The 26,309-nt window shown below is 36.5% G+C and overlaps 3 protein-coding genes across 4 annotated transcripts; 2 read left to right on the top strand and 1 right to left on the bottom strand.

Annotated features, from left to right (window-relative positions):
- The first annotated feature begins 6,476 nt into the window (after positions 1–6,476).
- On the top strand, positions 6,477–8,393 carry LOC148879400 (uncharacterized). Its single transcript, XM_088960924.1, is given in 2 exon segments — positions 6,477–7,751; positions 7,753–8,393. Coding segments are annotated over 2 exon segments (1,407 nt in total). The 5' UTR covers positions 6,477–6,813; the 3' UTR covers positions 8,222–8,393.
- Positions 8,394–9,222: 829 nt separating this feature from the next.
- LOC148879399 (uncharacterized) lies at positions 9,223–9,609 on the top strand. Its single transcript, XM_088974269.1, has one exon. The coding sequence runs from the start codon at positions 9,223–9,225 to the stop codon at positions 9,607–9,609; it is 387 nt and encodes a 128-aa protein (XP_088830395.1).
- Positions 9,610–20,859: 11,250 nt separating this feature from the next.
- LOC148879398 (RNA demethylase ALKBH10B-like) lies at positions 20,860–25,593 on the bottom strand. Of its 2 annotated transcripts, none has more exons than XM_088960922.1 (7): positions 24,899–25,593; positions 23,813–23,946; positions 23,572–23,689; positions 23,234–23,350; positions 22,972–23,087; positions 22,681–22,832; positions 20,860–21,772 (listed from the first exon to the last, which is right to left on the bottom strand). In XM_088960922.1, exons 1-7 carry the CDS (start codon positions 25,461–25,463, stop codon positions 21,292–21,294), a joined length of 1,683 nt encoding a protein of 560 aa, XP_088817048.1. In that variant the 5' UTR covers positions 25,464–25,593; the 3' UTR covers positions 20,860–21,291. The 2 variants fall into 2 exon arrangements, with proteins under 2 accessions (XP_088817048.1, XP_088817049.1); XM_088960923.1 differs by having other exon boundaries at positions 23,813–23,943.
- Positions 25,594–26,309: the final 716 nt, after the last annotated feature.

Here is a 26,309-nt window from a genome sequence, read left to right as displayed (position 1 = left end):
TCGGATCACCCCTGTTTTGGATCTTCTGATCGGGTTCAGATCGTCCCCTATCCGATCTGATATATTATATATTTATAAATATATATGTTATTTATTTATTTATGTTATATTATATATTTATTTATAAAAAACATGTATATATATGATGAAAATAATTAAAAAATACTTGTATTTTTTGTTTTTAATTTATTTAAATTAGTATATTTTAATTTTCTTTTAATAATTTATTAATTAAAAAAGAACAAGTCGGATCAGATCAAGTCCAAAGATTTGATTTACCGATAGAATTCAAATTCAAATTGAATCCTATCAGATCCGATTAGATCTTCAAATTTGACATAAACAATGTCAGATCGATCCAAATATACCCTAATTTGAATCCAATCCGATCTGATCCATTTGCATCCCTATTTGTCTCTCTATCAAAAAAGACAATAATAATATAAGATACAATTCGTAACACTAACCCTACCATACAATACAGTGAGAAGCACTAAACTAACAAGAAGAAGCCAATGGAATAACCAAACTGAACACATGGGAGAGGGAGCTAAAAATTTGATAATTACTGTTGCATCGTCAAATCTGTATGCTCTTTTATAATTGGGAATCATTATTGAACTGAATATCAACAATGTGAACCGAACATTGCACTATTCAACAATATGAAAATATCAACAAATCAAATTGAAAATTTTATCCCAATTAATGCCATGTAACCACTTTACTCATCACCACTGATTTGAAAATCTCATTAATGGTAATAGTGAAGAATTAGATCGATCCCGAATCAGAGTAGGGATAGATTTGCAAAACAAAATAAAAATAAAAATAAAAATCATATTGCAGTCAATTACAAAAAATAAAAAAAGAAGGTGGAGAGGAAGAAAAAGATCTCGAATCAGTGCATGGACAGAAGGAGGAGGAGAGTGGGCTGGCCACGGTCATACCTTGTCGAAGGTTTGTTTGGCGATGACAGATAGTTTGGAGGTCTACGCTTTTTGCTCAGTCACACAACACTCCAACTTTGATCGACTAGGGTTGGAAATGAAGGGGGTATTCTTGTTCAAAAGAATAATCAAACCATAAACTTGAATAGGAATTGCATTCCTTGGGGGTCAGGAATGGCCATTCCCCCATATTGGGGAATCCCATTCTGCTAGAATGGAAAGGGGATTTCCATTCGGATCAACCAAACACGAATGAATCATTTAGATTCCAAGTTCCTATTTCCTCGAACCAAATAGGCCCTTAGTTAATATTTTATATTAGATCCCTTTTATTGTCCTTCCCAGTTGGTGCTGGAATTACTTTTTATCTTCCGTGAATAAACCACCATTCTGTTGCAAGTTCAAGGGTCTTGAACAGCAGGCAAAAAAAAAAAAAAAAAGACAGTGAGATTAGGACCATAATTTAACAATAGATATGGCATGAACGAAGTAGTGTGTTGGAACAGGATTTATGTTACGGACCCATATAGTTGGGAGTTGGGACGACTCTTAGTTGAGTTCAGTTGAATTCAATGTTGCAACAATTATTCTATTCCTTTAGGGAAATTTTCTTAAACTATCTCTATGGTTTAGTTAATTGGCTAACTCTATCCTTACTATTTACATATTGTCTTAAATATCTTTATTATTTATGACAATTGATATTATCATTAAGTGCTAACGAAAAAATGAAATGTCAAATTTATCCTTCACTATTTCTCAAAATTTTAAAATAAAATCCCAAACTTGTACTCCACAATGTCAAATGAAAGAATATCGCCAGTTTAAATCTCTCTTACGTACAGGTAATGCCCTAATACATCTTTTCTTTATTGGCTTCTTTTTTATACTATCATGTAGCAATGCTACTTTTTTCTCTGTTTATATCCATTTCACTGGCAAATTAGATGGCATTGTTGTACCATGGATCACCGACAAATTAGAATCATCCCTCCATCATCTATCTATTCCCCCAAAGCTTCCACTTCAACATGGCACCCCAACTTCCCCAGCAAGGTTTAGCAGAATGCTTCAGCTGTAACAATGATAAGGTTCCGCCGACATCTTTTGTAGTAGGGCACATGAATTTAATACTGATGTGGAACCTCATATTGGTTCTACAGATTGCTGAGCAGTTAAAGTGTTCAGTTAATCCGAATTCCAATTTCCCATTCTCGGAGCATATGGGAAAAAAGTCTTTGTTTTTAGGAGGTGAGGTCAAACGGCGGAGGAACAAAGCTGTATAGGTACAGGTTTTTTAAGAGGTGTTGAGGTGAGGTCAAAATGGAGAAGGAATAAAACTGTACAGGTATAGGTCAAAACGAACGGGATCATTCTTTAACCAGCTACCTAACCTTTGAAAGCTTTCATCATTAAGAAAACTGTGCGACTGAATAGCTAGTGAAGACTCTCTTATCACTACTTATTAATGGGTCAGCTACCTAAAACCTTCAGGGGGTGAAGCAAAACTTCTGATTGTTTGTTGGAAACCTAATTCATATAAATGACTTGGATTATGTTTTATTGTGATGAGTTATCATTCAGACAAAGGAATTGGAGAAGAGAGATAGATCAAAGTCATTTTGATTTTTCGGAATTAGCAATTACACCACCCCTGTATAAAGAGAAGGTCGAAGAAGAGGAGGAGGAGGAAGTAGAAGAAGAACGTTTATTACCTGCATTGATGCTTCTCAATCGTCACTAGAGGCAGAGTTTCTCTCGTCGATTGAAATGGAGAATGAAGGATGTTTCGATCGACCACTTTTCGAATTTTTGACAAAATGTATTGGGAAACCGAAAGCCTAGATAGACCGTAAGCTTCAGTTGGAGCTTCTCAAATCTAGACCATTTTAAGCTTTTAGAATCTTTAACGGGCTTTCTTGAGCCAAACAGAAAATATCATTTTTGGTCTATTGGGCTTCTAAAAGCCCAAAAGATCTTTTAAAAAGATTTGCCAAACAGGCCTAAGAAAACTGAGCAGCTGAGTAGTTAGTAAAGATTATTCTGAGATCGTTTTCTTCAATTTGGAGACAACGGTCCCCTCTGAAGCTGATCAAGGTCATTGTGTTCTATTGGAGTCTGGCACGATTTTTTTTGTCCCAAAACACTAAAAGAGCTCGTTATCTATTCTACCTTGAATTTGATGAAGACGATTTTGATTTTTGATTCGTGAGTGAAATGGAATTTAGAGTGGACTCTATTGCTCCGATAAACTCTATGTTCTTCAATAAAAGGCCATTTTGAGCGAGTTGATTCAAGAGCCCTGACTTAGGGATAGAGGCCTTGCTCTTTTGGTGCATTGAAGCTCTCACAATCTCTATTAACATCGTATGCGATAACCATCGGATGCTTTAAAACCCTCTTAACTCTTATTTTTTAAGACAAATCTTTTAACTTCAAGAGAAAAATGGTTCTTCGTTTCCTCTTATATCTTATCTCTTAAAGTGCAATAATACAACTTTTTATTTTTCAATAATACCCCCAAAAATGCAAACAAAAACTCTCATATATGGGGTCAAAAAGGAAATGTGATAATTTTCAGAATTTAGGCGGTATTTGGCATCGGTGCCATTTTTTGAGAAAACGGTGCCATGTAAATGCCATGTCAGAGAAAACGGTGCTGGAAGCAGCACCCTCTTGTTTGGTACCGTTTTCTCAGGAAAACATTGCTCTAGACCATGCCTCGGAAAGCGAGAAAGTGTGGCCTAGAGCAATGTCAAATTTGATATTTTTTGGAAAAATTGTGTTGTTGCCAACGATGCAATGATGTGGCATTAAGACATTGGATAATAAGATCAATATTAAAAACATTAATGCCAACATTGATACCAAACAAAATTAGTGCTTTTTTTTTCAAGAAACGCCTATGTGGCAGCACCGGTTCCAAACAAAAGAATAAGAAAATGATACTAACAATGGGCTCAATGGCTTGGACTATGAGACTGAGATTCTCTGAGTTCCTTTGGTTGTGCTTTCTGTGCGCACTCTCTATTGTCACCGTCAGCGATAAATATACCCACGCATTATTACTTCTAGGTTCAATGGCTTGGACTCCTGTCGGTTATGAGACTGGACTTTCTCCAAGTTCCTTTGGCCGTGCTTCCCTACGCATTCTCTGATGTCGCCGTCAGTTATAAGTATACCCACACACTGTTACTTCTAGGTTTAATGGCTTGGACTCCTTTCGGTTATGAGACTGGGCTTTCTTCGAGTTCCTTCGGCCGTGTTTCCCTATGCATTCACTGGTGCGCCGTCAGCAATAAGTATACCCACACGTTATTACTTCTAGGTTCAATTGCTTGGACTCTTTTCGGTTATGAGACTGGGCTTTCTTCGAGTTCCTTCGGCCGTGCTTCCCCCTGCGCATTCTCTGTTGTCGCCGTCAATGATTAGTAGAGCATCTTAGTTCTTATGAGCATTGCACCTATGCCAAGTTATCATGCAGTAATGCTACATGATAGGATATAGGATTTTTTTGTATTATTATTGAATGGAAATATCAATTGTTTATAGTTTTTAGGGAAATTTCTCGATTAGTACCTTTACTTTGGGCATAATGTCATTTTGGTCCTTGAACTTTAAAATGCGACAATTCAGTACTTGAACTTTTAAAATGTGATAAATTAGTACTTGTAGTTAACTAGTTATTAACCAGTCGTTTAATGGGATTTGAAAAAAATACAAACGCCCTTTGAGTGTCATCTAATTTTCTTTTTTAGTCATCCAAACATTGACAAAAAATTAACAGTCCCAAATCCTTACCTCTTCTATTCAATAAAGTTGGGATTACCAGACAAGGGTGAGTTAGTCAATTAGTTAAATCATAAAGGTACTTTAAGAAATTTACTCTATATAAATTATGTATATGTACATTTATAAATGAAAAATTTTACATATTTTCAATTAATTTTACTCTTAAATTGGGCCATAAAGCCCAATAAAAGATGGCTATATAAAAATGTAAGCATAATTCTTTCAAATCCAACCAACTCAATCAAACTTAACATGACATGAGCAAGAGCCCGATTCTAATTGTGTTAGGTTTTATGTTTGAGTTGGGCCTGAGTTGATAAACTTAGGTTTAATCTTGGGTTATGCTAATCTTGGGCCCAAGGTTTGTACCTTTAGGACTGGGCAATGGGTTGACCTTTAACCCGACCCACCCAACCAAACTGCACCCCTAATTATGTGTTGGTTTAGGATGGTCATTCATTATCTTTTTGTATTGGTTCAGCTTTATTTATTTCAATGCTATTGTATACAAAAAAAAATCTGAAATATTCTATAAGATTTTGATTGGATGTAAGGTAGGTCCGGTAGGGTTTTTATGATTTGAGTTGGGTTAGGGTTAACTTCAACGGCTCAACCTGACCTAATCTGGCCTAACTCAACACCCCTATTGACCCATTGAGCTTAATTAACCAATTAGGTCGATTTTCAGTTTAGGCTAGGTTTTTTTTTTTTTTTTTTTTTTTGTGGTAATTCTGAAGAATGTTATACAAGGCAGGGCATTTCATGACCCCAAAAATCAGAAAAGCAAATTATAGAAAACTCTCGGGTTAGGCCTGGATTGAAAAAAATTAAGACTCGGTTTGGAAGGAGTACAAATGCAAATTTTTAAAGTGTAAATACATACAAAATAATAGAAAATACAAGGTTTTACACTCTACAAATTTGCATTTGTACTCCTTCCAAATTGAGCATAAGGGAAAGTTTCTGATTAGTACTCTGTATTTTGGGCCTAGTGTCACTTTGGTCCTTGAACTTTAAAATGTGACAATTCAATACTCTAACTTTCAAAATGTGCCAATCTAGTACGTGCTGCTAATTAGTTGTTAAGTGGTATTTGAAAATACACAAAATTTCTTTGAGTGTCATCTGATTTTCTTTATTGATCATCCAAATTTTGACAAAAAATTAATAGTAACAAATCCTTGCCTCTCCTATTCAAGAAAGTTGGAGTCACCATAATGCCTATTGAGACGTGACCCTAACTTTCTTGAATATAAGAGAAAAAGATTTGAGACTTCAATTTTTTATCAATATTTGAATGGTTAGTAATGACGCTCAAAACGCATTTGTGTCTTTTCAACTGTTACTTAACGACTTGTTCAAAGGACATTTATGTCTTTTCAACTGTTACTTAACGACTTATTCAAAGGGCATTTGTGTCTTTTCAACTGTTACTTAACAATTTATTCAAAGGATATTTATGTCTTTTCAACTGCTACTTAACATAATTACTGTATTAACACATCTTAAAATTTCGGATACTAAATTATCGCTCAAGGTATTAATGGGGAATATCCCAACATTAGCTGGGAAAAAGGAAGAAAAACTTGACCTCGAGCCCATGTATTCGAGCCCAGTACATGCTACTGATCTAGGTTGACCAAAAAGCCAGCCCATCCCGCAGCTTTTTGTAAGCTCTTGTAATCTCCTCCAAGGGCCCATGTGGTTCCGGATCTCCTACAAGCAAAATACTCTGCTCATATAACATCTAGCCGTACATTGGAAATATCTTCACGGGGAGAGATGTTTCCACTTTTCACTTCACAACATGCGGCAGGATTTCTCATGCTTTTAGAGACTGTGTGCAGTGTTTACTCCCGAAGCAGGAATTCCGTCGCCATGACTCGTGAACTTCGACTGACGTTTTTCCTTTCGAATTCGTCCATTACCGTATTGCGCGTTCTTCGTTTCTGCGCTAAATTGCAGTCACCAGCAGATCATACCTCATTAAAAAACAGATTTATTTTTTTTCACTGAAACCCAAACCCTAATTTTTCGTCTACTCATTCTCATTATTCTTTATAGTTTATACATGGATTTCTTCAAAACCGTATTCTCAGACGATCCAGAACCAGAACCCTCGGATAACAAGAACCAACCGTCGGTGTCGGGGTCCCCTAAAAGAGAACCGGAGGCAGAAGCAGAAGGGGATTCAGATCACGAAGCTCCACTAGAGGAACACGATTCAAATCCTAATCCTAATACTGATTCTTCAGTAGGTTCTGGTTGGAGTTTCGGTGGCTTCATTAAAACTTTCGCAACAAAATCTGAATCAGTTCTCCAAACGTACCGTCGTGATTTAGAAGAATTCAGTTCTGGCCTTAGGAAGGAGACAGAGGCGATCCGTGAAGCTACCAGTCGCGCCGTAAAGGAGCTTCCGGCGTCGATCGAGGCCGGAGCGTCGGCTGCACAGGAATCGTTCGAGTCAGTTGGGCAAGCCATTGATGTATTCGGAAGCACCGTGTGGCGCGGGACAGCAGAGATCATTTCCCACGGTAAGGATTCACTTCTCACTGCTGAATCTGAAAGCGACTCTTCTGACAGTCAACATTTAAATAATCAGGCCTTGAGTTCAAGGCGGTATGGTAGATTCGAAGCGCAGGCTTGTGCAGTTCAGATCAATTTGAATACTTACTCGGAGGAACCCGATGATTTGGACGACTTCAATAAGTGGAAATCTGGGTTTTTAATTGAAGAGATGGCCGAAGAAGTTGAAAAATTATGCAGTGACAATGGGGTTATGGAGGGAATTTATGCGAAGCTTGTTCCCAATGTTGTTGATCATGAGACATTTTGGAGTCGCTATCTTTACAGGGTTTACAAGCTTAAGCAAGTGGAAGATGCTAGAGCTAATCTTGTAAGGAGAGTAATTTCTGGTGAAGAGGAGGAAGGTTTGAGTTGGGACGTGGATGATGACGATGGCGAAGAAACCAGTGCATCGAATTTGAAGACTGGTACCCCGGAGATAAAGCACCGAGAAACCCGTCGAGGAATCACTGGTCGGAAGTTCTGAGGTTGTTTCTGAGATGGAAGAGAAGAGAACTGACAGAGAGGTTGGTGAGAGAAGCCAAATTGTGGAATCTGTTAGTGATAATGCGTCTTCTGAGATGGTCTTGTTGGAAGGAAAGGCAGACATGACTCGATTTCATAGTGATGAATCGGTTGCCAAATCTGATGAGAAGATCAGTGAAGGGAAGGCCGACCATGGTGAATCTTGCAAAGACAGTGACTTTTCGGTTGTCTCAACTCAGCCATTGATGCCCGAGGAGGAGGACATTGGATGGGATGGGATTGAAGATCTTGGCAGTAATTTTGAGAAAAAAGTAACTGTAGGTGGGGGCCCCAATAGAACTGATATACTGGAGCGGTTTAGTGCTGCAGATGAAGAGGAAGATTTAAGTTGGGACATTGAAGATGATGATGAGCCTATTAAACCATGATCGAACTGATACTAGGATAAAAGTGGTTAAAATGCGTTTCATTATTTTCTGCCCCCTATGGGGAATTCTTCCAGGTGTTTATGTGCATCTTTTGATTAAGGTTGTTTTGTCAATTTTACTTCGTTTATGATGTAAATATTTGTCTATACATCTTTGAAACAACTATTTTTCAGACTGGCATCGCCATAAGGTCCTATGCTCCTAGAAAAAGGGAAATTAAAAAAAAAAGAAAAAAGGAAAAGGAAAAACAACAACAACAGGTGTGTTTACCAAAAGATAAAGGAGGTTTGGGTATCAGAAAAGTAAGGAACTTTAACATGTGCCTCTTGGGAAATGGATCTGGAAGTTTGGAATGGAAAGAAAAGAATGGTGGACTCTAATAGCAGCCAAATACAATACTGATAGTGGGGATTGGATCACTAGCACTTCTTTCAATTCTCTTGGCTGTTCAATTTGGAAAAAAAAAATCATGGACATTCTTCCTGTCTTTAGCAGAGATTGAGACTCAAGCTGGGGAAAGGGGATAGATTGCTTCTTTGGAAGGATCCTTGGTGTGGGCAATCCACTCTCTCAGATCAATTCCCACAGCTTTTCCAGATTGCAGAACCCCAGGATGCGTTTATCTGGGAGTGTTATGAAATTAATGAAGGCTCTGTGATCTGGTGCCCTTCCTTCAGAAGGAATTTTCAAGATTGGGAGATTAAAAGCTTCACCAAACTTCTGGAGCTGATTTCCCTTCAGTTTCAGCCCCTAGATCAGCTTGTGGAAGATAGCTGGGTATGGAGTTGGAGTTCAGATGGCCAATTTTCTGTCAGATCTTTTGTTAGACATTTGTCTAACCTCAGTCCAGCGGATTTCCCAGCTGCTAAAGTTTGGAATTCTTTAGAATTATCAAAAAAAAAAGTTTGGAATTCTTTAGCCCCCCCTCAAAGGTTAATGCCTTAGTCTGGGCTGCATCTTTAGACAGATATTTAACTAAAACACATTTCTTAAAAAGAGGTATGCAGATCCAGGGATTAGTTTGTATGCTATGTGGTCAAAATCAGGAAGACAGCAGCCATCTGTTCACCCATTGCTCTGTCTCAACAAAAATCTGGAATCACTTTCTTTCAGTACTGTATATTAGCTGGGTCATACCAAGCACTGTGAAGGAGCTGCAGGAACTGTCAAAGCTTGCAGGAAGCATCTGGGAGAACATTCCGGCTGCTGTTATCAGCTCTATATGGACAGAGAGAAACAAAAGGGTTTTCTGTAACACTTCCAAAGATTCAGAAGATCTTATTGCTTTTGTCTTTGGAAAACTCCTGTCTTGGGTCTCGGCTATCAAGGGGTTTTTGACCACCCAATTGGGGGCTAGGATGGGTTCTGGGGATTTCTGGAATTTGTAATGGCTTGAAATCCATGCTGTCTCAACCCAAAAGATATTTTTGGGGGGACTCTCTTGTATTATTATCTCAGATTTAATAAAATTTTACCTTACCTTTAGTAAAAAAAAAAAAGCAACCATAACAACAACATTACAAAAATAATATGACTTCTGCAAAAAACTGGTTACTGTTATTGAACTTACCCTGTTAATGTAAAACACTTGGACTAGTTGGTTCCTTGTTCACATGTTTGTAGTCAGTTCTGCTTCATAGCTAAGATGGAAATTTTAACTCTTCTTCTAGTAGGTTTGGTTTATTCAGAAACTCAGCAGGTTCCTTTCTTTTTGGTAAATGTGGCTAGTGTAAAGTGATTTCTGCTCTGTATGCTGTAGTCTTTGCCATTAGACAGTGTTGTTTTTCTGCTGTACAGATGGGTTTTGAGAACATTGTGGTGGAAAGTGACAATGTCTATTATTAGAACCTTAGAAGCTAGATCTTTTGAGCTCCATCCTCGGGTGTGGGGTTTGCTGCATGATATTTATAATCTGTTGCCCAGTGTTAGCTCCTTCAGTTTTTTGTGCAGGCAGGCTAATGGTTCTGCTCATGTTCTGGCAAGCAAAGTGCCTCTGGTGTGGAGGCTAGTTGGTGCTCTCCTCCTAGCTGGCTGGCTCCTTTGATCTTGGAGGACAGCAGCTCTTAGCTAGTGTTGTTTGTTGTTTTTTCTTTTCTTTTCTTTCCTTTCTTTTCTCTGTTTTCTCTTCTTTTCTTGTCTGTTAGTTGTTTCACTACCAAAAAAAGCATTGTAGACAACAGCAACATGGCTTCTACCAAAAGACTAATTAGTGTTATTGAACTAGGGATGAAAACTATTTTTCATGTCAATAGGTCGTGATACACAACATTTTCTTTTTTTTTTTTTTGCTATATATATTGTATTTCTTTACAAGCTTTTCACCATTCAATTATGGTGGAGTTTGTTTCCACATTCTTGTATGCTGTGTTTGGTTGGACATAAAAACTGTTGCAAAAAAGTTATTTTAGAAAAATATAATTTTCTGCTGCTTGGTTGCCAGTAAAATACTAAGGGAGGCAAAAAAAAAAAAAAAAAAAAAAACTATCCAAAACTAGAACGGGTATGCAGTAAAATAATTTGCCTCATTTGAGAGTGCAAGTCATTTTACCTTGAGTCTTGGATGCCTCCTTGAATCATTCTTATTCAATAAAACTTTTGATTTCACGGAAGTCTCTCTTTTCCACCTAAACCTAAAATCTAGTGGTTCATACCATTACCCTATTTTCCGAGTTTATTTCTAGGTTACTCTCAAACATTAGAAAGTTTAATAAAAATATTTATTTTACCAATTATTTTTCATTCCAAATATTTTAACTGCCAAAATATTTTCTGGTATCCAAATGGAGCCATGATAGCAGATGAGGTTATGATTGGCATCAATTTCTCTTGTTTCATAAGGCATGGGGGGTTGTTTGTTATTTGCATTTTTTTTTGGCTGGATCATTTTAGTTTCTTGCACAGGATGAAATCTTCCATTTTTCAATGGTAGAAGCCATTATGAAGTGTTCATTGCATTGATGTTTTGGTCTTGGAGATTGTTCTTTCATTTTTTTCATTATTTAATGATCAAAAGGTTGCATTTTCAGTTAGGAATACTCGCTTATTGCTTCTTGATTGGATAAATTACAATAGTGTTTTGTATTTCCTAAATAATGTGTCATTTTCTTTACTGAAGATGTTTATATTTTCATCCTACTGGCCATTATTCTACTGTCTATATTTTCATTCTCTTTGTGTATAAAATTCATTTGTCTTTCCCATGAGTATCTGGTGAAAATGAAAGGATAGTTTCACTGTGATTTGTACCATCGGGTATATAATTGTTCAATTATCATCTTTAGAACAATTTTCTGAGGCCTTCATATTTGTTCCAGAAGTTGTGATGTGCAACATTCTGATGGAATAACCCCAAGGGCATTGTTACTCCAGCAAGCTTTTGAGATTCCAAACTGGAGGTTTTTAAAGAAATCAGGTATTTCAGCATCTCTTGCCCTCTTTGATCTGTTTTGAATCGTTGCCCTGGTAGGGGTGCCAAATGGATGGGAAGATCAACCCGTCTACATAACCATCCACACCCACTAATATCCTGTATTTTTAATATCTACATGGGCTGAGACCCAACCTAATCCACCCATTTTGACCCATTTGAATAGTTAAAACAATCTAAATAAATCATTATTGCCATTGCCCCTACCTTTTTGGCTCAAACAAATACAAAAGTTGGATTTCATTAAAAGTTAGATTTTTTTTTGATAGGTAAAAATTGAGGCGAGGGTGATATGCATGGCTTTTTTCATGTAGAAAACCCAAATGAATACCCTAACCGAGACCTTTTTATTTGACCCAATAGATGACTCAACCTATATTCAACTAACATCTGAAATGGGTGGATTATAAGTGGATTGGTTAGGTGGGCCAGGTGGGTTGAGTCTGAAGTTGCCACCCCCTAGCCCCTTGAAATTCCTGGGCCTCAGACTGTGAATTGTAAAGTTTCAATTAGATATGAGCTACTCTGTTCGGTTGTTGGCTGACTTTATTTATACCTTGCTATCTGATTTTATGGTGGTAAGGAATTTCATTTTAATGAATACAATCAAACTCAGTAGACTAAAAATAGGATACACATTCAGACATGTGTGGATTCACAGTGTTGCTTCTATAAAAAGGCCATTATGCAATGTTGGTCCCAGCTACCCAGGTCTTGGGAGGGGTGGACCAGATACAGGGCTAACATTCTGCATTTTTAGCATGAAGTAACCAGTCTCAGACCTCAAACCTGTGTTTTCATTCTTGTCAGCCGGTAGGCCTCTAACCCCTTCACAGTGGCGTTTATGTCTATTACTTTTTCTTTATTTTTTAATTGTCTTTCTCATGGTAAAAGGGTAGAGAAAAAACAAATGATTGCACTACCTAATTCTGCTGTAAATGTAGACTGGTCATTTTGACTTTATTCTTAGTGTTCATACCTTTTCCATTTGCAATTTAGTCCAGAAGCTCTCTTTCTCTGTTTTTGGTTGCTTGAATTTATGATCACCTCTTTTTATTTATAAATTACTGATCCCATTTATCTATGATCTGTTTCGTCTGCTTCATTTCTTATGTCTATTTGCTGTTAATTTCTTTTCTTTTACACAGTTTATTTGATTTGTAACTCTAGTTCTTTTTAGTTTCTATCATGTTTTTTTTTTTTTTTTTTTGCATAGTTTATACGTTGACTCTCTCTCTCTTTCTTTAACACACACAACAACAACAATGTATAAAAGACAATGTCCTCTCTTTTCCCCAATGATGGTTCTATTTCATCTAAAGGGTCCTCTTTGCTTGAGGCTGAAATGAAGGCCTCTATTTGGTCTTCTGACCTGTTGAAGATGTTTTCCCATGTGAGAAGGTTATGTTTTTCCCCTGATCAGCAACATCAAACATAGAATTTTAGTGACGGGAGAAAAATAATGCATTCCAAAAGATTGGAACAGAAGACATGCAGCAAAGCTGAAGGCTGACACACCTGCATCATAATGTCAAACAAGTTATAGATGCAATCTCAAGCCGGGTGTGCCTCACACTGAAACATCCTTTTTCACTCTTGCCCTTGCTAGAGAATCCACAATACTGTTGGGAGTTCTGGAGCTCAAGTGAAAGAGCAGTTAATATCAGTTGCTAAAACCTTTATTTCCCTGATCAAGTGCCTTAGGAGCCAAGGTCCCTGTGCCCCTGAGGATAGCAATGTGAGAAGGTCCACTCTTCCTTTCCATTCTGGGCCAGAAGTTATACCATGTGCAGCTGTGAAGAAAAATTTCACCTTAGTCATGATTACCAATGCAGAAAAATAAACCTAACTTAGAAAACAAATTTTGATTGTCTCCTTTTTGAATAATGATCCTCTGACCTGTGTGAATTTTTTGCTATTAGTTCAAGCTCTGTATCTTTATGGCTTACCTGTTAAGACAATTGTAGTGAGGCCTTGTCATCTTGTGATCATTGTTTGTGTAATGTAATTTTGCAAATGCTTGATTGCAAAGTAGGAGCATTTTCAATTAGGTTTTATTCTTATTGGATTTTTTTATTTCTGTTTCTTTTTCATATGTAAGATGGGCAGCATGCGAGCTAGCCCATACAACCCTTCTTTGTTTTTTTGATTGGCTCCTGTTCTGTTGGCCCTTTAACCTTCTGGTTAGCTGAACCAGCCCTTGTGCATTAGTTTCACCTGGTGAGGGATAATATTTAGAAAAATGGTAATTATATAATTTTTTAACCTTGCAAACCTTACAAATCCGTCTTATATTACTAATTGTGGATCCACCTTAAATGAAACTGATGAAGGAAGATTTGGCCCGACCTCACAGTTATGCGACACGTGGTAAAGGCAACAGTTCGGCACAAAAGCAAGCCTAAGGCGCAAGCACAAAGGGGAGAAACCAGCGGTCAGAACTCCCTACTAGGGGCCCGAACTCACTCTTGCCCCAAACCAGAAAAGTAATCCGAATTAGCCTGCATACAATAGTTCGGGACATACTTCGCCGAACTGGCCTGCCTCAGTTCGGGATACACCTCGCCGAATTAGCCTGTCTTGTAACAGTTCGGGATACACTTCGCCGAACTGGCCTACCGTATAACAGTTCGGGATATACCTTGCCGAACTGACCTGCCCTATACATACCTCCGAACTCAAGACTTCGCCTCACTCACCACTCCACCACATTGCCCTCAAGGCACCAAAACCAAATAAACCGTACTATGCATGACACCGAGGAAGTCCGTGCCCGAGGGCGGCGCACCAGACTGACTTGGGATCTGACGCTTGACGGCCGCTCTCCAAACGACCACCTGCCACCGCCTCTTGGCACCGCCATCTCCAGTTAGAGAGACGGTTCCGACAAAAGGCAGTGACGGTTCTGTCCCAGCAGAAAGGATGACGCCTGAGTTGATAGATGTAAGGGTAATCATATTCGACCTGACAAGGGCCTCGGAGCGAGTGCTCGAAGTGATTATAAAAGGCCCCCTACACCCAACAAACAAGGTATGTGAACTTTGCGCTATCTGGTCTGCACTTTGCCTTTGGGAGATTACTAACTTGAGCTTTGGAGTTATCTCACCGGGTTCCCCCCTGGAGTTCTTTCATCTTTCCCGTTTCAGGCTTCCCGTCGCTCCAGCTCAGAGACGAATTCGTTGACAGTTAAGACCGGCCGGATTGCGCTCCGAAACAATGTTCAAAATGCATGGTGTATAGTGGAATGGTGAAACATGATTCATTTAGTGAGTTGCATATGGTTGGGATAAGGCTTTGTTGAGTATTTTTGAAGGATCTAACACGACCTCATAGGTGGTATAGAAATGATTTTAAGGCTCATAATTAATGGATATGACACGAAAAGAGCTGGCGAAACAGGATTCACGTGGCCCACCCCATATAGTTGGGGATTAGATGATGATGATGTCCATGATCATGATCCAACACAACCTCAATTTGTTTGTTTGATTGTCATTCACCCATCTGGCCCATTACATAATTGGGAATTCAGGATCACTTCACATTCGTGGGTGGGGTCAAACAAGTGACTTGAAATTCCTCTTAGGGTAAATTGCTAAAACCTCTCTTGAAGTTTGGTAATTGCATTTACCTTTCCTGAATTTTCCAATATAGTTGCAAGTAGACCCCCTTTGTTACAATCCTTTAACAAGAGGCAGAAAACTATCCAAAATACCCATGAAATTACTATTGAGATTGGTTTCTACAGAAAAACAAGAAAAATAAAATAAAGAGAATTTAAAAGTTACAATCTTTGAGCAATTGATATGAAGGATTAGTATGGAAGGAGTACAAATATAAATTTGTAGAATGCAAAACCTTACATTTTGTATTTATTTTTTTTATGTATTGTATTGTATATATATTTGTATTTGCATTCCTTCCAAACTGAGTCGAATGGAAATTGGAAAATAAATCAATTTTAGAAAAGAGATTGAAAGGGTTTGGGCTAACGATTAATTTGAAGAGAAAATTTGAAAAATAAATATTTTGGTGAAAAGTAACAGCATGAGTATTTTGGACATTTTTATGCCCCTTTTAGAAGATTTTAACAAAAGGGATTTATTTGCAACTGTCACGAAATTCATGGGAAGTGATTGCAATTATCAAACTTCGAGGTTTCAGCAATTTACCCTTCTAATGACAATTTGTTTGTTAATTTTCATCTAAGTTAGTAACCTCCAGAGTACAAGACTTTTTCATTGTTTAGACTTGAAAAGAAGCAATGGCCTTAAAGACAAGGTTCAAAGTATCAATACGTATCGTATCGGGGGGCTTCCCAATATGCCCTTACAGGAGTTGTTTTGTGGTCTCAACTCTCAACCGATTCAAAGAGTGGATGGACTTTAAATCGACCCTTCTAAAACAGATTAAAATAAAAATAAAAAAATAAAAAAATAAAAAAAAGCTGTCAATAATGCCCGGGCGTATCGGTAATTTGAACCTTGCCTAAAGACATGTTTAATTGCTGGATATGGTAAATTGGTAACCTCCGGAGTATGAGCCTATCTTTCTCGTTGTTCCGACTTCAAAAGAAGAAATGGCCCTTAAGAGTAAAAGAGACAAGATCGCTCCTATGGACATGGTAATGATGCAATGCTTATGCAATTCTGCCTGGTTATGACGTCTTAATTTTGGATTCTGCTACCTTTTTAATGTTAAGCTTGATATGCTAAAAGTGAAACATGGGTGTTGTTAGATGCACTTCTCTTTCCAAATGTCAAAGAAGTCGATTGTATGTAATCTTGTTTATTCAACTTTTGAATTATCAAACTGTTACTATGTGTTTGGTTTGATTGAAAGTACGAGGAATAAAAGTTGAGGGAAGTTCTACTGGAGTTTCCACATCACAAAAATGAAAATTCGTTGAGAAAGTAAACTTTCTCTCAACTCAACTCTGTTTCTTATTTTCTATCAAACCAAACAAAGCCTTGGTTTGAGATGCTTCCACGTGTACTGGCAATTTTAGATTGCAGTTTTACATTTTATAGAGAGACTAGTGGGGACCTGTGTGATGCTTGGGATTTTTCAAGTGAAAGCTAAATAATAGAAAGGGTAATTTACTAAAACACTCTATTGTTTCATGGATTTACTAAAGTCTACCATATAATTTGTATTTTATTAAACCACTTATAATAATGGATTTAATCAATTTTCCATTAGTTGATAGTGGAAAAGGAAAGTGTCAACCCTAATGTTAATTTAAATAAATTTAATCAAAAGAAAATAAAAAAATATCATTTTTGCCCCTAATAAGAAATGGGCAACCACTCTATTGGCTATATTTGGTCAATTCTCTTTTTTGTACAAAAAGTGTTAAGGGTATTTTTGGAATAAAAAATCATGGGCCCAATGGCAAAACAAACACTCCTTAATAATTATTCATAAGAGTAAGTTATTCATAGTCAATTTTCATGACCCTAATAGAAACACATAAGAGTATACAATTGTTCTATATTTTCAACTTTTTAAATAATTAATGATTATTCATACTTTATATACTACTTTTAATAAATTTTTTATAATACAAAAATAACAATAATTAATTTCAGTTAGGTTTATTCATCAAATTGATGAAACTGACTTACTTGATCAACTCGACCTGAGTTGGTCAGTTTTCTAATATTTTAGGTCAGTTTTGGTTAAAAAATTTCTCAACTCGACCAAGTTGGATCAGTTTCGCTTTGGTCATTTGTAAACCAACCAAAATCGGATGACCTGACCATTGATATGTGTTAGTATTTTATATTTTAAATATAATTTTTAATATAGAAAAATGGGAAAATTCCTATGTCTAAAATGTTTTATATCATAAATTTATTTTTTAAATTTATTTTTTAACAACTGCACTATAATTTTTAAAATTTAAATTTAATTTTTAAGTTCAAATCTTTTGAACAGACTGACCAAACCTAAAAGCTGACTGAAATCAATATAACTTGAGTGGGTCATTTTTCACAAATGGCTAGTCGGCTTCAGTTGGCCAACTCCCCAACTTGACTAGGTCAATTTGGTTGGCCAAACAACCTACAACCGAATCAAACCAACTCATGAACACTCATAATTTCAGCTAAATCAATAGTCTCATGTTTGATAAATAACAATAATTTAATTTCCAACAATTATTGAAAATTTATAGCAAAAATACACAATTATTGAAAATAATTGACAATAAAAAATACAACAATTACTAAAAATATATTAAATTATTCAATAAAAAGTATAATCTCTAATAAATATTAATCAATAAGTTATAACAAAAATACAATAAGTACAATAAACAAAATTTAAAAATTTCTATAATAGTAGTTTAAACCCAATAATTAGTGAACGTTTTTCGTTAAATAACATAACAAAAATAAATTTATACATAATTATTGAAAATACATTTATCACAAAAAATATTAAATAATTACTAAAATGCAATAAATATTAATATTAGTATATATAATTATATAATAAATATATATTAAGAATTTAAAATTATTATTAATAAATATTATCTTTTATGAAAGTTATTTTCTCGAATTATTAATTGATTTAAGTGAAATTATTTATTTACAATATTATGTAAAAATATTAAATTATTATTAATTTCAAAATTATGTTATATTTATTTTTCGACTTTTTTTTTAATTTATTACATAACTTCTATATTTTAACTAATTTAAAATATAGTTATGTCAAATATTTTGTTATTTAAATACTTAAATAAAATGTAAAAGATATAATTTTTAATATTTTAATTATTTATTGAATTTAATAATCCATAAAGTTTTAAATTATATTATTATTACATAATTTGATTATTACTTTTGTAAGATTTTAAATTATTATTAATTTTAATATCATGTTATAACTATTTTTCTACTTTTAAGATTTTTTTCATTTATTACATAATTTCATTATAATTATTATTTTTCTTTTATTACACAAAATTTTCTACTTTTAAGAATTTTTTTCGTTTAATTTCATTTATTACATAATTTCACTATTACTTTCAATATTAATTATTATTAATAATTCCATTTATTACATAATTTCATTATTTTTCTACTCTTAAGTAATATGTAAAATATTTAAATTTTTTTTTGCCATTTATTGAATTCAATAATCCACAAAATTACAATTTATACTATTAATACACAATTTCTTTATTAATTTTGTAAGATATTAAATTATTATTAATTTCATCATTATGCTATAATTATTTTTCTACTTTTAATATTTTTTAAAAATTATTACATATTTTTGTTATTTTAACTATTTAATGTAGTTATGTTAAATATTTAAGTAATATATAAAATACTTAATTATTTATTTGAATTTTATTTATTTAAAGTTATTACATATTAGTAAATATTTTGTTATGTAATTATTTATATATTTATATTGTTTTGTTATTTAAGATATTTATTTATTGAAATATTTAAATAATATTTTATTTTTAGTGTTAATTTTTTGTTATTTGAATAAAATTTAAATTGATAATCCAAAAAACAGATACATAATTTTGTGATATATTTTATAAAAATATAAAATTATTTTTGTGTTTTTAGTAAATATTTTAAAGTTATTATATAATTTTGTTAGAATATTTAAATAATTATTAATTTTTTTTAATCCAAACTTTCTTTAGAAAGATATAAATAAAAGTGGGGGAGAGGATAAATAGGAATTAGAGATAATTTAGGAGAGAAACTCTCTTCTAAATTAGAAATAATTTTTGAGATAAATAAGAATTAGAGATAATTTAGAAGAAAAATAGGAATTAGAAATAATTTAGGAGAAAGTGGAGGAGGTAGTTTAGGAGATGAGATTATTTAGGTTATTGTGAAAGTTCATCTCATTGGTTGTTTCAAAAATGACATGGAATGAAAAAATTAAAAAATTCAAAAAAAGGAGAAAATTTCTTGATCGCTTGGTTTATATATAGATAGATAGATAGATGGAATGTTGGTTCTTTGATCAATGAAATATTTTCGACTCTCCGGATAATCTAGGACTCAATGGATTTTGTCGATCCAACAGAACCAAATCAAAGTTTGGGTCTGCATTGTCCTAATTGTAATATAGCCTAGTGAGTCTTAGCATGCTTATGTGTGTATATAAGTTTTAGCCGTGTCAATTAATGGGATTTTTTTGGTACCAGCGGATAATTCGAATTTGAAATAGGTGGTTATATATCAGTTTGTAACAGTTGATATCGATTTGTAATGGTTTTACTATGGGTTTGTAATATTTGTTTATGAGTTTGTAATGGTTGAGTGTAACTTTGTAACAGTATTTTTGTAGTGGCTAGGGGTGCTCACGGTTGGGGCTTTTTCTTGGACCGAACCAGTACTACCAGTTTTTTGAAAACTGATAACCAAAACTGAATCGAAATCAGTCGATTAACCGGTTGACCAGTTCGGTTAATTGCCAGTTCGGTTCATCGGTTTTTTAAATATATATATAATATACATAAATATATAGAAATATATGTATATTGGCCGGTTCAGTTTTTTAAAAACATCGAAACTGAACCGATTAATTCGGTTAACCAATTTTTCGATTCAGCTTCCGTCAGTTTTTCGGTTTTGTTTGCTCACCCCTAGTAGTGATTGAGTATGAATTTGAAACAATTTATACCAGTCACGTATCGATCAGTAATGGTTGAATATATATGCATTTGTCTTTATCGGTTGAGTGTAAGTCATGTTGGTTTCCAATGGTTGAGAATGGGTTTTAAACAGCTGAGAATATAATTCATAGTTTCATACTACCCTTGTCATCAAATACTCACTCTCTCTCTCTCTCTCTCTCTCTTCTCTCTCTCTCTCTCTTTCTCTCTCTCTCTCTCTTAAAAGAGCAGCACAACTTCCTATCTGATTTATAATCTCTTCATCTGGTTACCCTTGTGTTTTCATGTATGATATGGCGCAGGGTAAACAATAATGGCTATGAATTATGATTATAAACCAGTGTATTGGCACAATGAACTTGGAGAGCTACTGCAACATCATATATTTCTTGGCATGTAAGAGGAAGACACTCAAGTGGCATGCAATTGCAAAGACCAGAGAGCCATGATGTCTCCCCTGCTTGTGTCCTTTTTTTTCCCCTTTTCAATATGAATCTGTCTGCTAGATTGATTGTCCAAATCCAAAGTAGCTAACAAGCTGATACCATGTTACCCCCACAAAGCCAAAGCAAACAAGGATAAGATATAAAAGACATAATTCAAAAACAGAAATAAATACAAAATTCTACACTCTTCTATGACTAACTCACATTCCTCAAAACTTAATATTATACCCAACCGTTTCTAAACACTGCAGTCTGCACCACGATGGATTATCCATGGGTAGAGGTACGATTGCAGGTGACATCCCTAATCTTCCTAGTTACAGAACAGAAGCACTATGGGTACCCATCTATTCCCTGAATATAAAAACTGGCTTCTCTATTAAACATTATCTGCTCTCCAGAGTACGGAGAGACTCTCTCTCTCTCTTGATTTGTACAGCTCTGGCGTTTAACTAACATCCACTGCATCGACCATTGTCGGAATAAAATGCTCTCTCCAACAGAAGGGAAGGTTTTTACTAATGCTTAAAAATGGTCATGCCGTGACTCCTGGATCGGAAGTAGGGTTAACTACTTGAACTTGTGTCTCAATTGGGGAAGGGAGAGCCAGAAGCCTTCCCCTCTGCGCACGAGGCGGGAGATGTTTGGTGTTCTTTTTGGAGCTGACCGTCCAAGGCAAGAAAACACCAGTGCCACTGCCGCCCCGTGGGATCCTCCTGGGGCTCATAACCATGGGTCGCATTGGAGCTACCGTGACAAGTGGGCCCCGGACAACTCCCCATTTGGGAACCATATCCAAACCTTCCGTCGTTGTGTATGGCGGTGGCACTCCTGGTTGCCACAGAATCATGGCTTTAGTCAGGGGAGGGATGGTTGTTGGTTGCTGCATTGGGCTGGTGTTGGTGGTGCTATCCAACCGAACCTTGAAGAATGTGATGCTAACTCTTTTATTTAAACATGGGCATATGACGTGCCTTGCCATTTCCGCACTGTTCCCTCGCATGACCAACAGCGACCTGCATACATAGTGTACCAGAAATGGCGCATCATTATCTGTTTGTCAATCATGACTGCAACGTAAAACTTACAGACACAGTGAACACATTTTCCAATCACAATTGCTTTTTCTATCTTCCCTTCAAGCTTTTAGTTAGCCAGCCAGCTGTTTATAATTTATAAATCAGTGAAGAAAATCACCCGGAACAGAGAAGATTCACTCGGAGAAAAGTGACTCTTAGATTTTCCAGTGCTTTCAATTTTGTCAAGGTGATAACATTTGATCACTTTCAAATCAAAACCAGGTACGCTATGTGATCATAGGACCATGTTGCTTGCGTAGTAGGCTGTAGCCCATCATATGGTGCATTATGTCTCACCTCTGAATGTTGAAAATCCAAAACTCCAAGTTTGGTCAAACTTAATCAACACTATAGAAAAATACCGGATAAAAAAGAGAAAAGTGGTTGGAAGAGAATGTTTTAGGTATACCGAAGGACACTCTGCTCCTAAGAATGGTATCTGGGGTTAGAAGTATTGATATCAGTGGAGGGAAACTGGTCGTGCTGTAGAGGAATTTCTTTGCTGGGATGGAGACATATCACTCCACAAGAGGAGTTTTTGAAAAATATTTTTTCAAGCACACTGTAGTAAACTTCCTTTTTTCTAATAAAAATAAAACAGGGTTTTTGGGTTGACAGGATTGAAGGAAACCAACATATCAAGTTTGATGGTGGCAGGTGCCAGTCATGGCATAAGCACAAAAAAGGTAATGGCATTGTGAATTCTTATTTCAAATTCCCATATATTCCAATAGACTGTGAAGTTTACTAGCATAGTATTATGGGTTTATCTATCCAAATTCCAAATTGTTGCGTCACAAGATTCAAAAAGAAAGCAATGAGTTCAAGGAATCTCTTGTACATACCCTTCTTTAAGAGAAAGCATGAGCGAACCTTTGAAGTTCCCATTGTGATTTACAAGAACCCGGCCAAAAGCCATGGTGGATTCAGAAAGGAGAAGGGTGGAGATGGGTTGGTCCAAATGTGGTGGCTTCAGGTAAGGTTGTGAGTATTCTCCCTGCAAAAAGAATAATAATAAATTTCCTGGTTCCTTTGAAACAAAATCAAGGTGCAAAAGCAAAACAGAGGAATTATACATCCTTCCACTTCTCTCATTCAAGTGTGTTCTATGAAAAGAAATAACCAAATGTGGATACCTCGTCAAAGAAGTTAATAATGCAGCTATTGGGTTTTCTACTTTCTGGTATGAGACGCCAGTGTACCAGGTTATCAATGACTGCTTGGAGAACTGATGGAATGGGTTCGATGTCACCTGTAAACAAAGGAGCCTTATTTCTGTAACTTCCTAAAATATGTTATTGAATGAAAAATGCGGAACAGTGACTTCAATTTCTGAAGGACAGGCTTGGGTTTTGTGGGAGTGAAGCCAAAACATCCGAGTTCTAAAGTTTGTCTTACACTTGTGGACTTTACTTGTTGCTTCATCCTTGATCTGTCCGAAAATTGGAACTCCTAGCTGAATTAGCTCTCTTTTGTTCCCCTTCAATTGCTTATTGAACAAGATAAATGTTTCACCTGTGTTCAATATAACATCCGGAATTTCAAAAAAGGATATTAGTCATCAACTTTTTTCTCGCCAAACAATTCGATGCAACTTATAAATGGACATGAATTCCCCAAGCAGGGAATCTGCAAATGAAACAAAGAGTGTGAACAACATGAACTGGGTTTAATCACTAAGAGAATGAGAAACCAATGATGTAATTCTTGAAAGGAACTGGAATGGGAAGATCCACCTGAGAGCTCTCCATTCCGACCAGCAGTGCGGAGCTCATTTAGGAAGTCATCGAGCTTTGAAAGTTCAGAATCGGTGAAAATGTCTTCATACAGCTTGAGACCTTTCACGACGTTGACCTGCCAGACACAATCAAGAGTTCAAGACTTAACTACAGGCATCAGGGAAGCTACAATGTTCTTCTACCTTCAAATAAAGGAAGAGCAAAAATTGTAATCAATAACAGAGAAGATAGAACTCACCATATGCCCTTTCACTGGCTCCTTGGCTATGAAACCTTTAGTTGTCTTTATCCTGGCACGTCGTGTCTCGCAGTCCTCATGGTCGGAGCATATCCGAATGTTCTCCAAGGGAAGCTGCTCTTCTTGACATCCTACTGAGAGGAGAAACAGAGCCAGAGGCTCATTATTGCAACAACCAAGGTGTAAAATAGAAATGAACCGAATCTGAAATCGGTGAAAAAGGAAAGCTTTGCTTATTTTTTAATGCAAAAATCTTGTTTTCCGTGTAACTTTTGATTGGGTCCAGAGAATTAGAAAATATTGAGTCAATTTGTTCATGAACTTCCAAATTCTAAAGTTAAAGATTTCTATTAAAACACGGCAACTAGAAGTCTAGAGGCTAGAGCTTGGAAATTAGAAAGAGGACACTGGTTTGTAGGTCCTGACTTCTGAGTTTGTTGTTTTTTGTTTCAGCTAACTTTCAGGGGAACCGGGCGAGTTGACTCGGATGGGAGAACGAGTCTCACGAATCCTCGTAGGCTCGTGGTCGTTTTTTGATAGGTATAAAATAAAAATGTTTTTAAAAATAATCGAGTAAACATAAAATCATCCAAAAAAAGAAGAAAAAACCGAGTTTTGATCAGAAGCCATGAGAACCGGAGGCAATAATGCGTAAAAAAAATGCAAATCTTTTCTTTTGTTTTTCTAAACTAGTTTTGATCAGTGTTCAATCCTGAGATAACGAAATCAGAAAATTTTCATGCCGATTATTGTTGTAGATCAAAAGGATTCAAAACTTACTCTGTAGTTCTCTTTCTTGTTCGGAGAACAAAAAATGGCAAAAATAAAACGTGAATTTGGATTTGACAGGTATAGAAAGAAATCGATTTTTGCAGAGCCAGAGATTGCACCTCTCAATAACGCAATCGATGTACGGTCGCAAAACAGAAAGATCGACAAAAAGTGATTAAGATTTAAGCACTGATCGTCGTTCAAAGATCAGAAATTGTTCATTTAACGAATTTCGAACTCGGAGCGCAATACAAAAAATGGTTTCGATGATCTCCCGCATTGATAACTGTCGAAAAAAGATTGAAATGTACTCACCTCCGCCTTCAACAACCTTAAGAAGATTTGATGAATCATCTTTAGACGACTCTTCTTCCACCACCACTTCATCACTACCTTCACCGTCACTCTGCTTCAATTCCTCCAAAGAGTCTATTTTCACCTCCTCAACTTTATCTTTAACTTCCCTGCAACTCTCTTTGTCCTCCTTAGACGAAACCCTAACTTGTTCACTCTTCATCATCTCTTCCCCCTCCCTCTTATTCACCTTGGAAGCCGCAACTTTCCGGAGCTCCAGCGCTACGTCGGCTATTGAGTAATACTTCTGCATATGAAGGATAGGGATCCAGTTCAACCGCCTCCTGTGAATCGCTGCAAACACCGACTCGTAGTCAGCAGTCCCGTTACCAAAGAGGGCATCCATCTGTGTCAAGTGGTTACAGAGCGCGTCGATGATGGCGTTCGCTGCCGCGAATTCTCCCCTGAACCAAGCGATAATCGCGTCCCTGGCAAACGTCTCCGTTGGCATTTGTGTTTGCATAGGCAACACTGATGCCATTGGGATTCGATCGGACGGTGGTGCAGGCCCGGCCGCCGTTGGCATCGGTGGATCTTCTGGTCGTCCTCTCCTTATCGTATCGTATCGTGTCGGATTGTAGGCAGTGCCGGAAACGCTACGGGAACCTATCGAGTTTATTAGTTGAGAGCTGAGCCAAAAAGAAGGAAGGTGAAAGCGAGGGGACTGTGGTGAGGGTTTAGGTGGTTATATAGATGTTCAGTCTTGTCCGTACTCTTTGGGTCCACATGTTGACGTGTCAAGTGCTGGAACGTGTGATGTGGCACGATGAGGTGGAGTCATATGAGTCTGCAATTCTGCATTGTTAGATGGAAGGGAGGTTGGAACTTGGAATCGGGTGGGTCGGGACTCGGGCTCTAAGCTAACTAAAGGAGTGCGAAGTTACTTAAATGACCTTAGAAGGTTGAAGTGGGTAAGCGTTAGAATCGTTTGTTGCACGTGGCTATTCTGATTGGTGGAATGGAAAGTTTATTGAGGAGGTGGACAAAGTTTTCTAAAAAGGACTGAGCGTGGTGATGACTGATGAGGCAGTTTTAAGCTAAGTGTAACGCGACGAATCTGATGCTCCATTTTCCTCGATGAATCAAGACCGTTCGGTGAAACCGAGACTCTCCATCTAGTCCTTTTAACTTGGATCATTTAGCGCATGCATACGGCCCCTTGTGCCTCGTCGAGCGATCTTGAATGGGTCCTACCCGCAATAACGGGTCAATGATCTAGTTTTGTAGCTAGTTAGTGCTACAATGAGGGGCCCAGCAATCAATTGTAAGACTATAATAATGGTATAACAACCATAAGGCTCCGTTGGAGCACAGAACCTTGACTGGTTGGCCGTCGGACAGTTTGGAAATTGGAACAGCTTGAGTTACCGAG

Source organism: Nelumbo lutea, chromosome 1 (assembly GCF_056320005.1).
Source record: "Nelumbo lutea isolate HS-2025 chromosome 1, American lotus-T2T, whole genome shotgun sequence".
NCBI classification, from domain to species: domain Eukaryota; kingdom Viridiplantae; phylum Streptophyta; class Magnoliopsida; order Proteales; family Nelumbonaceae; genus Nelumbo; species Nelumbo lutea.
The sequence above is the reverse complement of the archived record's forward strand: the minus strand, read 5'-3'. Positions and strand labels throughout refer to the sequence as shown.